At 42.8% G+C, this 17,486-nt stretch overlaps 1 protein-coding gene across 5 annotated transcripts in view; it reads right to left on the bottom strand.

Moving 5' to 3' along the window:
• DLC1 (DLC1 Rho GTPase activating protein) overlaps positions 1 to 17,486 on the bottom strand; it is a gene marked incomplete at both ends in the record, with an annotated part of 393,015 nt that overhangs the window by 38,360 nt on the left and 337,169 nt on the right. For 2 of the 5 annotated variants that reach the window (XM_080710068.1, XM_080710070.1), the window contains one exon: positions 5,813 to 5,849. The exons of the other annotated variants lie outside the window; for them this stretch is intronic. In XM_080710068.1, the coding sequence (XP_080566194.1) occupies positions 5,813 to 5,849 (37 nt within the window). Of the gene's footprint in view, positions 1 to 5,812; positions 5,850 to 17,486 lie in introns of those variants that run through there. 5 annotated transcript variants of the gene reach the window in all.

The raw sequence follows: 17,486 nt of genomic DNA, 5'->3' as shown, positions 1-17,486 counted from the left end.
GAAATGAATTCAGGTGTATCTCTTTGGTTTACAACAAACCTCATTTTGTTGCTATCCCCGTCTTGTTTACACACAGCAGGCAGGAAGGGTCTGAGGCTCCATTAAGCTCAAGACGACCTTGGACTAGTCCCATATCTCTGTCCTCTGTCTTCCCCTGCCTCTCAGCTGCCCCTCATCAGGAAAAGGGTACTGTTTTTTCCAGGCTTCCTTTGCAAAGTTTTGGAATTTCCCATAGAATGACTTGCACAATACAGAATTCCTTTAGCAGGCCATATAGTTTGAAAAAGGGAGTTGTGTGGATCGCATAAGTCCTTGTTTCTCCAGATTCGGGGAGTAAAGATCATTTTAGGATTTCAGCATCTTCTATTTTGTCACTGGAGTGTGACATGGGACACAGCACGCCTGTAGTCCAGCCCAGGATGGGTCACAGGCCATTTGCCTCTGAAGTTTCTTCCGCCGTGTCCGTGCTGCAAAGCCTGGGAAGTGCTACAGCCTCAGGGTGTGGAAAACTTTTGTCCTCTAGACATCCTTTAGAGACTCCTGCAGGAGAAGGAAGGCGCCTGCCTTTCTGAGGAGCCTCAGGAAGCTACATCCAGTCCTCTCTGCAGGACACTCAGAGGTGGGGCAGGGGAGAGAACAAAATGTGGATGGGAGGCGGCTGAGAAGGCATCTGGGGCTCAGCTTCACTGACCTCAGCCTTCAATTAGCTTCTGAGTGCTTCTCCCAGTGGGGGAGGGAAAGAGACTTGAAAAGGCCACCAAATGGATTACAGGTGCCAGGAAAAAAGCGCACTGTCCACTAGGAAGCCCAGTAACAGGAGAATAGGGACCAAGGACCTAGGATGAGGAGAAACTGATTGTCACAGTGTTCGCTCACATTAGCAAGGTTCACAGTATCCGAGAATTTTATTTCCTGTGGGCCGTCAATTTTTCAAGATGCCATTTAAATGTTTTTAGTTAGCATCTGGCAGCAACGGTTCCCTCAGCAATATGATTTTAAAATACTTTCACTGAAAAAAGCATCGTTCAATACAGTCAACAGAATATGTAGACTTTCAGAAACTGTTATTTCCAAACACTTGCCCAATATTAAAACCTCATGTCTTCACTCACTAGGAGACCAGATGCAAAACCCACCAATCTTTCATTCCTGGACCCCAACATTATAGCTCTCAGTCTATGAGCACTGCCCCCTCCCCCTCAGGAAACTACAAAGTAATTGGAAGGCCCCACATGTGCCATTTTAGAAAAGTCTGACTGCTGCTTCTAAAGGTCTATAAACATATACAGGTTACCTACATGGGGCTTTCTTCCTGTCTGCTATTAATTATGATAGCAATGAGGAAATACCTGGGGGGAGGGAGTTAAGGCAGATAGACCTAATTAAAGGGCCCCAGCAGGGCTCCAAGTCCCTTATCATTGATCATGATAATCCTTAACAAAAACCAAAGGTCCGAAGGTCCCCAGGCTGATAGGCTGGGTGAGCCCTTCTCAGCTGGGATCCCCACTCCTTTTAGGTTAACTGAATCTCATTACAGAAGCACCCCTTATCTGCAACTTTAGCTAACCACAATCAACTGAGACCTGAAAATATTAAACGGAAAATTCCACGAATAAGCCTTTCCTAAGTCTTAGGTAACTTTCATTTAAGTATATTGTTATAATTGCCCTGTATTATTATTATTTTTTATTTTTTTGGTGGTACTGGGGGTGGAACCTAGAGGCTTTCTACCTCCGGGCTATACTCCCAGACCCATTTATATTTTATTTGGAAACAGGGTCTCACTAAGTTGCTTAGAGCCTCACTAAGTAGCTGAGGCTGGCTTCGAACCTGCGTGCGTGATCCTCCTGTCTCAGCCTCCCAAGTGCTGGGATTACAAGCGTGCGCCCCAACGCCCGGCTATGATTGCCCTATATTATTGTTGTTGTTAATCTCTTACTGTGTATTTAGTTTATAAATATAAACTAAACTTTATCTTAGGTATGCTTGCATAGGAAAAATATTGCGCGTGCGCACACACACACACACACACACACACACACACATATGAATTTTGGTACTATCCATGGTTTCAGGCATCCATTAGGGGTCTTGAAATATATACCCCAAGAATAAAGGAGGACTGCTATAATTTGAAACTGAAAGAAAACACCGCTGACTGTGCTAATTCATATCAACAACCCATTCCTACAAAACATATTTTAAGCAAAGAGTACTGTCTTCCTTAAAAAAAAAAAAAAAAAAAACTCAAATTGCATTCTACATGCAATGGTCACATGATCAGAGGTACCTGAGAAAGTTGGTTCCAGAAAAGCATTTTCCTTCTAATTTTACAGCTCTGGAAAAGAGGAACTTAGAATGGCAGCATTTTAGGACAGAGTAAACATTAATGGTTTACAACTGGGCATTATAACTTGACATTGACCTCTGCAGGAAGGAACTTTTTCTTAATGTCTTGAAATGTTGTATAGTTGTCCCTCGCACCATAGCCCCCAAACTTCAAATTAATAGTTTCAGGGACACATGCTATTCAAAATGAGCATGTTGAGAAAAACAGAGGGTACAATTAAGTTTAGAAACAAAAGCAATTCGCTCTTTCCCACTGGACTTGAACTCATACTATTCTACTCACTAGACCGTGCAAAACTCTAATAATGAAAATCACCTTTCTCCCCAGGTCTGCTTGACAGTTTCAAGAACAGGCTTGGCATGATGTGAGTTTGTATGCAGTCCTATGACTCTGTCAGGTTTTACTATGATCTTCTAAAGCACCAAGAATTCAGTCTACCGATTTGGTAATATCCAGAGAGGAAGGGGAAACATCTGAAGTTATTTTTACTTCTGCAGGTCTTCTGGCTGTCCAGGGTGAATAGCAGGGCGGATAAAGTATTGTCTGGAGCCCTTCAGAATTTTTTTTTTTTTTTCATGGCCTCATTTCCGTCTTCCTGTTGCTAGGAAGGAGGGTTAAGCATGAGAAACTTGTGTTTAGAATACTGGACCATCCTGTCCAGAACAAGGCTCTCTACAAAAAAGTCCAATTCACTTCACTCACTGTACTTTGGATGCCCCCATTCTGGACCAAATCATCCTTCCCTGAATATTTTCAATTGCGTATTTACCCATCTAAGTCATAAAAATACCACTCTCATTTAAACATTGCGTCATGGCTTAAAATCTCCTTGGGGACACCCAAGGAAACCCAAGGACTTATTTTTGTATTTTGAACCACCTCTTGGAACCTCACCAAACCTCTGATTTGAAGGCATCTCACTGAGTCCTCTAACATCCCCTTTAAGTCCCTACTAGCTCTACAAACAAGAGTGTCCATATTATATACCTCTTTAAGCTCACTTCACAGTAATAGCTTATTCAGTCATACTACATTTTCCCATTAATCTGGTATCTTTTTCCAGAAGCACCCAAACACCTCTCTTAATGTGAAAATGCTCTTCAACTCTGCTTGGTAATTTTGTTTTCTGAGCTTTGATACAGAACAAAGGCTTTAGGTTGAAGGGCAAGCTGCCTCTTGCCTTTGCTCCAGAACCATAGGAAATCCTGTGACTGGTCCACTACATTAATATTTGAAGCTGGGCATGGTGGCGCACACTTGTAATCTCAGCATGTGGAAGGCTGAGGCAGGAGGACTGCAGGTTCCAAGCCAGCCCAAGCTACTTAGTGAGACTGTTTCCAAATAAGAAATAAAATTGGGCTGGGGGCTTAGCTCAGAGGTAGAATGCCTCTGGGTTCAATCCCCAGTGCCACACACACACACACACACACACACACACACACACACTTTGAACCCTAGACTTCCCTTCAATTAGTGATAGTCAGTTGGTTAACTGTCTAATTGTGGAGCAGGGCAATCAAGTCAGTTTCCCTCACCCCTTCTTGAGCTTCTATCCTGTTTAGTATGAGGTGTCTTCACCCTGAATTGAAATAAAATCCATTTTTGTCAAAAGCAAACTTGTTAAAACAGCTGGGAGAGAAAGTCACCCTTCTGTGCTTTGTTTGAAAATCTCTGAACAGTAGTGTTAATGAAAAAAGTGTGCAACCAAGGCTTAGGACTCACTGTAAGTCTGACGTGCCACAATAAAAGTTAATACACACAATCGCCAAGATTTTCTCAGAAAATGTCTCAAAATAACTTCTGAACACACATCTGCTAACCATTTGACACTCATTCCCCAGGACTTTATTTCTGCTGTTGGGGGGCTGCAGCCTTGCTTCCAGGGCGCCCCATCTGCCACAATCTGCATACCAAGATGGCACCGGGTACCTCCATTAACTCAACACTTATGGTCTGCAAATGATCTCTGCTGCGGGCGGCCTGCAGCCCAGATGGATTCTGACTTAGTCAACCTCTTGGAGCTGCTGAGAGATTTAGATTCAGTGCGCTGCCATCTGTTGGGCTATTATTTTCTCTCATCCCTTCAGCAAACATTTTGAAGGGGGGAAAAAAGTAACTCGAGGCTGGGTACTCTGACTTCTCCAGAGATATGATTTTGTTCTATTCAAATGTGACATCTATGCCACCCTCATGAGTCTTTTGGTAAGGGATGGTGATGCCTGGGCTGTGTTCCTCTAAAGTCCCGGTGAGCACTGGAAACAACCCCCGAATCCTGAGAATGAACCCATCTACTGACAGCGGGACATTAAAAGACTCTTGGAAGCAAGGCTGGGGATGGGGAAGAGGGTCCTGGGATAGTCTTCCAGCTCCACAAAGTAGATGAATGGCTTTAGGCAGGAGTTTTCATTTACAGCCATTCGCATAAACTGAGAATTTGCTAGACGCCGGTGCCAGACCCACACCACCTCCCTGCAATCAATACAATTACTACCCCCATGCTGCGGGTGGAGGAGGCACAGTGGGGTCTTGTTACTTCCTAGATGGCCCAGGCAGGAGGCTGCAGCTCGGGGATCCACACTCTGCCGGCCATACCACTGACTGTGCGCGGGAAAGACGAGCAGACAAGCTGAAAATTGCAAGCGGCAGGGTGGGTTTGCTGTGGCTGGGGTGTAACTCCTTCCCAAGGACCAAAGGCTGACCCCTCGACGTTGGAGGTGAGGACCCGGACACAGAGTCGGCCAGGTTCCAGGAGGCCATCGCAAAGTCAAGTCAGGAGGGTGCTTCCTTCCTTTCTCCCGCCTGGAGCTAGCTCCGCGGGCGGCTCATGGGCAGCAGAAAATGTGGGCATCTCCTGGTGCATTTCAGCAGCCGGGTCCGACAGCCCGGCGCACCGCGGAAAAGCGCGGTCCCCGGGCTGGCGAAGGGGCGCCAACACCCTCCGACACCGCAGCCACCACACCTAGCCTTTCCAAGTCTCAGCTAACTCCCGGCGTTTAAAACATTCAAAGAAAAGGGGTTCGAAATTAAAACTATATATTTTTGGAATATCCTCTCAAGCAGTTGAAAAAAAAAAAAAAACAACTTCTAGGCGCCACTAAAGTCTTCAACGTCCCTTAACCGCTTAGGGAGTCTACGCTGGTTTTGGACTTGAAAGGTGAACAGAGGACAGCAAGCCGCGACCCAGGGGCGACCCCCCAAGAAAGAGTAGAAAGGGGGTGGCGCCGCAGTCCTGGGAGCCAGAGGCCAGCACTCGGGGTTCAGCATGAGAATGGCACCCGGGGGCCCGGCGGTGGCGCCTGGCTACGTGTGGCCGAAGGTCGCCCCCTGCCCGAATTCAAACCGCCCCCTCCACGCCCAAGAAACCCGGGCGACTCCTTCGCGAGTCCCAGGGGCCCCCGACGGCAGGCGCACCCCGGGGTGCAGGGCGGCGGCCAGCCCGCGCGGGGACGGGGTCCAGCTTACGTGTGAGGATCATGATGTCAGGCTGCCCTCCGCACATCCAGCGGGGCGGGTACGTCGAGGCAGCGCGAGGCCGCGGGGCTCCGGCGCCCGGACCCACGGCGGCAGCAGGACCGCGCCCTCGGTGCTCAGCGCATCCCCGCCGCCGCTCCCGCCTCGGGCCGGAGCCCAGAAGGTGCCGGGGCCGGGACGCGGCGCTCAGGGCGCGGGGCTGCGGGGCCGCTCGGCCATGGCGGGGCTGCCGCTCGGCGCGCGGGCTGGGCCGGCAGAGACCGCGGTCCACCGCCCAGGGGAGGGGCCGCGCGGCGCCGCCCCCCGCCCGCCCGCCCCGCCCCGCCCCGCGCTGGAATGCGCCCCGGGTCGCCGCGGGCTCCGGCGGGGCGGCGCGCGCCTCCTTCCATCTTCTGGTGGGCATCGCTAGCCTTTTCCGCCGAGGAGGAGACGCCAGGAAGTTCGGGACGGAGCCGCGTGTTCGGATCTGCGAAATGGGCGGGAGGGGGCGCCCCGCAGAGCGAACGCTGCGGTCAGCCCGCCTGGGTGGACTGCGAGCCCCGGACTGGGTGGGCTGAGACCGCAGGCCGGCGGCTTAGACGACAGCTCCGGCCACGCGCAGCAGCCCAGGGAGACCCTGCTTCGAAGTTAAATAAATAAATAAATAATAGGGCTTGGGGGTAGAGTTCAGAGGTAGAATGCCTCTGGGTTCAACCTCCACTACAAAAAAAAAAAAAAAAGCAAAACTACGACAAAAAACAAAACAAACTATGCTGTTGTAATGAGATACATAGCCAGTGTTTTTCTTTTCTTTTTGGTAGTATTAGGGGTGGAACCTAGGGGCTCTATACCTCCGGGTTATACTCCCAGGCCTATTTTTATATTTTATTTGGAAACAGGGTCTCCCTAAATTGCTGAGAGCCTCACTCAGTAGCTGAGGCTGGTTTTGAACCTGTGACATCCTCCTGTATCAGCCTCCCAAGCGCGGGGCTTACAAGTCTGCGCGCTACCAGGCCCGGTTTAGCCAGTGTTTTTCAAACTGTGTCCTTTGGATTCTAATGCTGTGGCTTTCCAGATACTGTTAAAAGTGCTGGCAGCCGGGTGTGGTGGCGCAGCATCTGGGAAGCTGAGGCAGGAGGATCTGAGTTCGCGGCCAGCCTCAGCTACTTAGTGGGGCCCTCTGCAACTCAGTGATACTCTATTTCAAAATAAAGAATAAAAAATAGGGCTCCGGGTGTAGCTCGGATGTAGAATGCCCCTGGGTTCGATCCCAGTACCAAAAACAAAGAAAGAAAGAAAAAAGTTCTGGCCCAAAATGCCTGGCTAGACTCTGGGATTGGTTAGAATCTGCATGAGTTTCAAAGCCCTCAGACAGTTCTGAAGCACTGTAGCTCCTCACATAGGAAGCCTCATTTAAAAAAAAATCACAACAGAACACAAATCATTGTAAAATTTTTAAAAAATCTAGACTAGGATTTTATGAAAATTTACTTTAGAGGAAACCCATGCTTTCTGCCTGTTAATTCTGAGCAAGGAAAAACTACTAGCCTGAACTCGTTCATTCAATGACTGTATAAGAGCATTTGCTATGCACCAGGTGCTCTTCTTCTAGGCTACGGGGATAAAGCAGTGAGAAGAGACCAGCATGTCTTTTCTCCTTGTTTGATTGCTAGTGGGGAAGATGTACAATGAGAAAAAAAAAAAAGATAAATGATAAAATAAATACCATAAAGGGTGTGCTAGGTGAGACATATAAAGCAGGTGGTAGACGAGTTGAGGAGAGAGTTTGTTCTTAAACTTAAATACAAACAGGAGATTCATTGTCTTAATCATATAGGTTAAAATGTATTGATCTCATGCCATAGTTTACAAACACAAGACGCTCCCACCCCTGTATTGTCAATAAAACAAAAAACGCTAACTCCTCCAATTAACAAAACCAGTTAACTTACCTAAACTAGACTTTATTTCTACAAAGCATGGGTTCCTCCATTCAAAAGATACTGTTCTTTTCAGGGTTTTTATCTACTTGCAACTGTTGGGGACACAAAAGGAATCTAAGGCTTTGCCTGCTAAGAGCTTACAATTTGGTTGGAGAAACAACCAGGGCGTATTAAAACAAGGGGCAGTATTAAAACAAGAAGTGGACACCTGACCTGGCCCAGTGGAGCTGCTCTCAGGATTGTAGGCAGAGGAACTGTCCAACCACCAGCCCACAGCTGCCAGCAAGAAGGTGCAACAGTGAAGAGGAGGCTGGGGAAGTAGGGCAAAAACTCAATTCCCTGCATGCCTATGTTAAGGATTTTTAAATTTCTTAACAATGGTAAACAATGAAGATCCATTTTAATGCAAGAAAGCATCCCGGCCGGTCAGCTTTACATTTTGAGAAGATCACACTCAGGCCACAGCATAAACTTCAAGCTTAAAAACACAAACCTCCATAGCCTATGAAATTCTCTTACTAAACTTTCAAACCTTAAAAATATAGACATTTTAGACATCTCTCTAGGTATGCAGATTTTTAGAATAATAAATGCTTACTTCGTACAAGAACTTTAATGGGTGCAGCTGTATTAAAATCAGGTTTCTAGAGTCTGCACCCCTGATCCACCCACCCCCAGTCAGCATTTATCCTTCCAGATAAAACATGCTAGCCTTTTTGTCTCTCCTTTCTCAAGCCCCATTCCCTTCTCCTTGATTATTGATGCATGCTTTCCAGATCTTCCTAATTTCATTACATCTCTCTGGAGGTTTGTATTGTGCGGTTTGCCCATAATCTAACAACACTAATAAGTCCCTAAACATTTTTCTTGGCAATGCATTGGTTTGCATTTGGCCTCCACTGAATCTTTTTCTTCTTTCATTCCTTGGTCTAGTGACAAAGCCAGCGACCAAGAGCCAAACTCCAATTTTTAAAGTTTTAGTTCTCACTCCTATTATAAATGGCTATGCTGCATTTTGAAGGCAGCTACACTTGCAGAATAATGGCTGAAGGAGGACTTCTGGAGTGGGCCACTTACGAGCTTCATAATGAGCACCTTATTTAGCCCTGGGAAACCATGATTTCTTTATTTTTTAAAAAAGGAAGTTCTAAGCTGGGCATGGTGGCACATGCCCATAATCTCAGCACTTAGGAGGCTGAGACAGGGAGGATCTCAAGTTGAGGCCAGCCTCAGCAAGTTACTGAGGCCCTGTTTCAAAATAAATATAAAAAGGCTCAGGAGTATAGTTCCAAGGTAGACTGTCCATGGGCTCAATGCCCAGTAACAACAACAAACAACAAAAGAAGGAGGTTGTAATGCTACATATTTCATGAGGTTTATATGAGGATTGGATAAGATAATGCACATAAGTACTTAGCATATAATAAACACTTGATAGTGTTAAGCATTATTATATACAGTTTTACCTCATTGGACTGGTTTCACCACCCCCTTCCTATCCTAATCTTTATCCCTTTGGAATCCTAGTATTCCAAAACTGTTGAATGCTCAAGTCCGTTAGGTAGAATGGCAGAGAATTTGCATATAACTTATGCACATCCTCCCACATACTTCACATCACCTCTAGACTACAAATCTAATTCAACACAAATGCTGTAGAAATGGCTGTTATACTGGATTGTATAGGAAACAACTACAAGAAAAAGGAGTCTGTGTATGTTCAGAACGGATGCAATTATTTTTTTCTGAATATTCTCAATCAGTGTATCAGGTTGTATCTGTGGCTCAGGAAGCTGTGGAGATGGAGGGCTGACTGTCCTGTGAAATGGGCTCCTCAAATTAGAACATCAAACTCCCTATTTTAGCAATTTCCAGAAGAAGAGCAGAACAAGATGTTGACTTTAACCTTTGCAAAACTGGGGGAAGGAAAGAGTGGAAAAATCATTAAGGCTGTGGACAAACACTGGCGTCTATGGGATGAAAGAGGGTTCCCAGGCCAGTTCAGACTCCTTCCTCTTCACTGAGCCTTTACCTTATCCCTGATGTTTTCATCTGCCTTTTCCAGACAGCAGAAAGTACAGTTTGAAAACACTGGACTATGGGAGAGAAGCAGGAGTCACCTCTGCAATGTGGCCCATTTCCCACCAGCAGTCATGGTCCCCGAAGCTCTTCAACACACAGGAATAAAAGTCCATCTAAAAGCGCACAGGTTATGGTAGTTGTTGTCCTTAATTATTTCTTTTAGATGGTCCTCCCTCCCTTCTCATCCCCTCTTTCTTTCCCTCCTTCCCTTGCTACACAGAGACATGTACTTTTTGCTTCCTTAGTTTGAGCATCAGATGCTTGGAGGCTTGACATCTCTATTTGGATTTTTTGTGTGTGTGGTACTGGGAATGGAACCCAGGGGCATTCACATTCTTCCTCTGAGCTACACCCCTGCCCTATTTCTTATTCTTTATTTTGAAACGGAGTCTCATTGAGTTGCAAAGGCCCTATGTAGCCGAGGCTGTCTGCCAACCTCCATCCTCTGGTCTCAGCCTCCCGAATGCTGGGATGACCAGCGTGCGCCACCACATCCGGCTTGGAATTTTTTTTTTTCCCACATTCAACTGCAGTATTTCCAAAGAAAGAAAAATCATATCATTAGCTCTGAGACTGTGTGGCAAAGGGCTGAGTTCTGTGGAGGGCTACCTTCTACTATGTTTTGGTTCATACTCTCTATAGATGATTGAACTGAGATGTTATGGATATTATTCAAAGTCACCCCCTTGTATTTATTACATCATAATGTGTCAAATAACAAAACTTTAAGTGTCTACAGGTGCTCAGTCCTGTGGTCCAGCAGGTGAATCAGGCAAGCCACAGTGGGGAGTGAGCACTGAGGAGCCCAGATCCCCTCTAAGAAGACAGCTGTGGGCCAGACGTTTGTTTGTTGGTATGTATTAACACAACACACCCAGTGTACCGGTTTAAAGATTTTCCAGCAGCCCCTTTTTATTGTTTTAATTTTTTAAATTTTATTGGTGCAGTGTAGTCTCAGATCATAAGTTGTTTATAGTGATGGTGACATACATACACACAGCCCTTGCTGGGCTTTCCCCTGGCTCTCTCTCCACTCCTCTCTTCCCCATACAGGGTAGAGCCTGCCATTGGTTTTTTCCCACACATACATAATGGTAGTGGAAGCGATTCCTCCAATGCAGCCTCTATATTTCTACGTTTTTTGTTTTTGCTGTGCTGATGAAGGAATCCAGGGCCGTTCACATGTCCACTGAGTGCTACAGTACTGGGCCATCCCACCAGCCCCGTTTCTGTATTTTTATACCAAAGCTCCCAATTTTTAGATGCTGGAAAGTAGTTTAGAAAAATCCAAGTTCATACCAAGTCATTTCAACTTTGGACTTCATTTAGCTTTGGGGCAACTCGTTTAAACCTCTGTTCTAGTGATATGAGCCAAACCATCTCTTTGGAAATTTCTTTTTCTCCCCTAGGAACTAAAAGACTCCTCTGCGTTTGGAAAATGTTGTAATATAATTTGTGTTCAATGGAACATTGTGAAATAATTTTGATTTGTAGTGCTCAAAGGAAAAATGACAAAAAGTTTGGAAAATAATGGTAAACAATATTCAATTAAGGAAAATAATTAAATTTGAAACTGAATTGCTTGTCTTTAAAGCATTTACTTATTTTTAAGATTCAGTGACCCAACTCTGGGTTCTTCCCTACTCTTTATCCTACCTAAAAAAGGATAAAAATATTTGGCCTTTCCAGAATTTTTCTGGAAATTGGGGGCAGTGGCACATACCTGTAATCTCAGTACTTGGGAGACAGGAGGATCTCAGGTTCTAGGCCAACCTCAGCAACTTGGTAAGACCCTGTTTTAAAATAAAAAATAAAAAGGATTGGTGGTATATCTAGGAGGTGGACTGTCCTGGGTTCAACCCTTGGCAACAAAACAAAACAAAACAAAAACCTCAAAACCCAAAAACTATGGGTATAAGATGGAGAAAGGAGTAAAAGGCGTAGGCAGTGTAATAAATTCATCCCCTTTTAATTTTACCTGCCGTAATTCTTCTGTTGACTACAATGTTTGAAAAATTCAAGTTCAACACATATGAAAGGCAAATTCAATCTTCTAGCAATTTTTTGTTTTTTGCAATACTGGGGATCATGCCCAGAGTCCCCACATGCTAGGCAAGCTTTCTACCACTAAGCTACATCCCGAGCCCTTTTTAACATTTTATTTGGGGACAGGGTCTTACTAAGTTGCCCAACCTGGCCTAGATCTTGCAGTCTTCCTGCCTCAGCCTTTCAAGTTGCTGGAATGACAGGACTGTGCCACCATGCTAGGTCCCCACCAATCTTTTTAATAACCGAGGAAAGGGGGAAGGAGAGAGAGAATAATAAATATGATAAGATATATATCTACCTTTTGGATAATCACTGAAATCCTAAATATGAATCAGCCTAACATAGGGTATTTCATCATTCAACAAATATTTACGAACCCTTAGAAAAGGCAGTGTGTTGGAGGAAACGGAAAGGAATGCAAGAAGGGGCTTGGAGGGACAGCTCTTGGTCAGAAGCAGGAATAGATATGCTTCTGTACTGGAGTCCAGTGGGGATTTTGAACATAACTAAATTCTCAATCCAGATTTGGTAAGTCAATTGAGTGATTTATCATATTTACAGTAGAATTTTCTTTTAAAGTCTAGTTCATCAAAAGGCTTAGGTGGTGGTTAGCCCAAGGCCTCACTGCTAAAAATGGCAGAGAAGACGTGAACCCAGAAGTGCTGACAGCCACTTCTGCTCCCACCACACCCACGACTTCCATTTGATCTTTGCCAGTGACTACTCGAGTTCTTTTATGTGGCCCCTGAATATACAAAAATCAAACAAGTGAAAATCAGGAAAAGAACTGTGATCATTTCCAACTCCATGAAAACAACTAGGCTCTTCTGCCACTGAATTAACCAATTTAAAGGGAATGCTAGGATTCTTTATTTTGCTCTTGTCTTTAAATTTATCGTTTCTTTTCCAGCTTGTAGCATATAATTCTTTGAGAGCTGAGACCAGCCAATAGAATTTTATAAGTACTAAGAATATTTAATCTCTTCTCTTATTTAAATTTTGTTATATATACTTGTCACTATAAAGAGTATAGAAATATGAAAAAATATAAAAAACTAAAATATCATAATCAGAATGCCAGAGATAATTGTAGATGTATTACATTTGTGCTTCTAGCCTCCCAGTCAGACAAAATTTGGCATACTAGTTTGTCATCATATTTCATTCTATGGACACACCATGAATTAGTGAACCAAAGTTGAGCTTTTATTTTTTTTCACCATGTTCTTCTTTAATGAAGAGATTTGCAGAATATATTTTTAAAGAACAAAAATGGTAGCCAGACATGGTGGCATATGCCTGTAATACCAGTTCTTGGGAGGCTGAGACTGGAAAATTTCAGGTCCAAGGCCAACCTCAGCAATTTAGTGATATCCTGTTTCAAAATAAAAAGTAAAATAAGGCTGAGGGTATGGCTCAGAGGAAGAATGCTCCTGGGTTTCGTCCCTAGTATAAATAAATAAATAAATAAATAAATAAAATAAGAAAAGAATAGAATAATTTCCTTAGGCAAATTTACTGACTCTGAGAAATCAAAGGGCATTTGGACATTTGTTATACATTTCTAAACTGTCATCCAGAATGTTTATTCCTTTTCCACATTTTCACAGGTTTTGAATGTCTTCATTTCCCTTCACATTCAGTACTGCCAGCACTGCCATTTCAATTTCTACTGGTAATTTGATAAACAAAACGCACATACTTCATTATTATTTGCATTTGTTTGAACACTAAATTTGTTAGATTCTTTATTGTATTAAAATATACAAGCTGGGCCGGGCGTGGTGGCGCACGCTTGTAATACCTGCGCTTGGGAGGCGGAGAGAGGAGGATCGCTCAGGTTCGAAGCCTGCTGCGCTGGGTTAAGATACCCTGTTTCCAAATAAAAAATATAAAATAGGTCTGGGAGTGTAGCCCTAAGGTAGAAGGGCTTCCAGGAACCCCAGTACCACCAACACACACACACACACACACACACACACAAGCCTGGAGTGGTGGTGCACGCTTGTAATCTCAGCATTCGGGAGGCGGAGACAGGAGGAATTTGGTTTACGGCTAGTCTCAGCTACTTAGGCCCTTTGCAACTCAGTGAGACCCTGTTTCAAAATAAAGACTAAAAAATAGTGCTCATGGTGTAGCTTGGAGGTAGAATGCCCCTGGGTTCTGTCCCCGGTACTGCAAAAAACAAAAAGCTACACACACACACACACACACACACACACACACACACACACACACACACACCATAGCGGGGCATGGTGGAGCATGCTTGTAATCCCAGCATCCAGGAGGCTGAGACCAGATTATTTCAGTTCACAGACAGCCTCAGCTACTTAGTGAAGTCCTCCATAACTCTTAGGGAGACCCTGTTTCAAAATAAAGAATTAAAAATAGGGCAGGGGTATAGCTTGAAGTCAAATGCCCAGGTTTCCATCCCGAGACCCGCAAAAACAAACAAACAAAAAAATATATATTATATATACATATAACATAAAATTTACTATCTTATCCATTTTTAAGTGGAGAGTTCGGTAGCATTAAGTACATTCACATTATTGTGTGGCCATGAACAGCATCCATTTCCAGAACCTTTTCATCATCTCAAAATAAAACTCTGTAGTATCTTGTTAATAAGAACTCTATTTTTTGGGGGTGTACTATGGATTGAACTCAGGAAAAACCGCTTTATTTACTTCTTTGAGATCCTGATAACAACTATTCTACTTTTTGTATTTAGGAATTTGACCATTCTAGGTACTTCATATATATGAAAAGATACTTTCATATTTGTGAAACCATGCAGTATTTGCTCTTTTTTTCCCCCTGGCTGCTTGGATATTTTCATGTTTTAAACCACTTTCATAAGTGTGTATATATATATATATATATATATATATATATATATATATATATATATTATACTCATATATTTATTTCTAGAGCTTCTTTAAATGAAAGTTTCTTTTATTATTGAGTTTCTTTTATTACTGAGAGAAACCATGAATAGATTAAGGGTATTAACTATTTGTCCCTCATTACAAAAGTATTTATACTAGTTTGTTGTCTGTTTTTTAAGCTGGTTAATTCATGATTTAAAAAAAATTAACAAGCTTCAAAGAAAATTCAAAGGTCTTAGTTATGTTTTCTTATTAATTATTAACTAAGAGTTTTAAGTGCTTTTCTCTATATAGTTTGAAGCCAGAAATGCTAAGACACAAAATAAATTTACAAATCAAAGTCATTTAGTGTTTTTGAATTTATTTATTTATTATTTCTTTATTTCTTTATGTTTTGAGGGTCTGAGGATGGAACCCAGGGGCATTTGACCTCCGAACTACACCCCCTGCCCTATTTTTTATTCTTTATTTTGAAACAGGGTCTCACTGAGTTGCGAAGGGCCTCACTAAGTAGCTGAGGCTGTCGGCGAACCGCGATCCTCTGGTCTCAGCCTCCTGAATGCTGGGATTACAAGCGTGTGCCACCACGCCCAGCTTGAATTTATTTTAACTTATATACACTATTTGTAGTCAACACTTCTAGCTGTCTTTCATGTCTTCCAGATTCCCATAAGACCTGCTAAGAAAAAGCTACTAGAATATAAACTGAAGTTCTAGGGGCACTAAATTATTTAGAGATGTGTGTGTGTGTGTGTGTGTGTGTGGTACTGGGGATAGAATCTGGGACATTCTTTCTCCAAGCTATACTCCAGCCCTATTTTTTTTTTTAATTCTTTTTTTTTTTTTTTTTTTTTTTGCGGGTCTGGGGATGGAACCCAGGGGCATTTGACCTCCGAGCCACACCCCCTGCCCTATTTTTATTCTTTTATTTTGAAACAGGGTCTCACTGAGTTGCAAGGGGCCTTACTAATTAGCTAAGGCTGTCCTAGAATCGGGATCCTCCTGTTTCCGCCTCTGAATGCTGGAATTACAAGCGTGCACCACCACGCCAGCTATTTAGAGACTTTGATTTTCAAATTTTCCATAAATGCAGTATGCACATGTGTGTGTGCATGTGTATATCTACCTACTAGTAAATAAATCCTGGGACATCTGTAAGTTTTTCAAGAACTAAGTATAATTTCATTTACTCTGTAGGTATAAAGATTTTTATTTTGCTTTCTACCACATTGTTTAAAAGAGCCATTTATGTGGTTACCACTTAACAATGATTTTTTTGTGTGTGTGGTACTGGAGATGGAACAAAGGGACATTCTACTTCTGAGTGACACCCCTAGCCCTATTTTTTATTCTTTATTTTGAAACAAGGTCTCACTAAGTTGCAGCCTCACTGAGTAGCTGAGGCTATTAGTGAACAGTGATTCTTCTGTCTCAGCCTCCCAAGTACTGGGATTACAAGCGTGCGCCACCATGCCCAGCCTAAACTATGATTTTTAAAGTAAATTTCTAGATATCATTCTAAAGCATCTATGAAATAAAACTGTCCTCCATAATTTTTAAAACATGAGTGGGATCACTCATGAGTTTGTTTCCACATAGGAGGTCCTTTATGTTTATTTGAACTGTGATATGTTGTTCTTTCTTTATGGTGGATTGGTCCTAAAATAAAGATACTGAGGGCAGGTTGGGCAAATGCCTGAAAAACAATAAATAGTTCCCTTTTTTAGCTGCTAACTATAGCATGTTGGCTATTATAGTGTTATTTCCAGGAACACCAGATCATCATTGTCCAGATCATTAACTCACTTTAATAGTCAATAGGAGAGCAGAGCTGCAAGTGATCCCCAAGCTTGGCTTTTCATGTGTAACTAACACACTCAATTATCTCTTTTTGATTCAGTTGAATTAAACTGTAATTTGGGAAAATTGAAAAACAACAAATTGCACATTTTTAAAAGCAGATCTGGGCCGGGTGTGATGGCTTGTAATTCTAGCAATTGAGAGGCTGAGACAGGAGGATTGTGGGTTCACAGCCAGCCTCAAAAACTTAATGAGGTCTTCTGCAATTTAGTGAGACTGTTTCCAAATAAAACATAAAATAGGGCTGGGGGTGTAGCTCAGGTAAAATGTCCCTGGGTTCAACCACTCATGGGGCAACAAGATTGGTGAATTGTGAAACACCAACATTTGAGGACTTAGCAGAGAAAAGATTAGACTGGATCCCTCTTGAACATTCTGTTGATGAAAAAACAACCATTTCCCTACAGATTGTTCTCATCATTTTGATAGGTTAAAAAGTGAACATATAAACAAAAACAAAGTAAAAGATTAGGAAAGCCCACCAAATACTACAGATGTCGGAATCTCCGATAGAAACAGAAATAAGCGTCTAGCTATAAATATTATTTACTTGAACTACATAAAAATATGGAAAATTTGAAAAGAAAAAGAAAAAAATCACATCAGACATATTCTAAAAAAAGAAAATTAGGATAGCTATATGACAGAAATAGTATGATGAAGGAAGTTACTTCAAAACACTAAAATGTTCACTTATCAATAAAATAAAACTACTTTGAACCTATGTACCTATAGTAAAATAGCTTCAACATTTACTAAGCAAAATTTAGCAGAAATAAAAAAATAGCACATTGAGGGGAGATTTCAACACATTTCTGACATTTCTAGAGCACTGGAACAGACAATGTCAGACAG

The sequence above is a fragment of the Muscardinus avellanarius genome (genome assembly GCF_963383645.1).
Source record: "Muscardinus avellanarius genome assembly, chromosome: 14".
In the NCBI taxonomy this organism is placed as follows: Eukaryota; Metazoa; Chordata; class Mammalia; order Rodentia; family Gliridae; genus Muscardinus; species Muscardinus avellanarius.
This window is presented reverse-complemented; position numbering and strand designations above follow the sequence as displayed.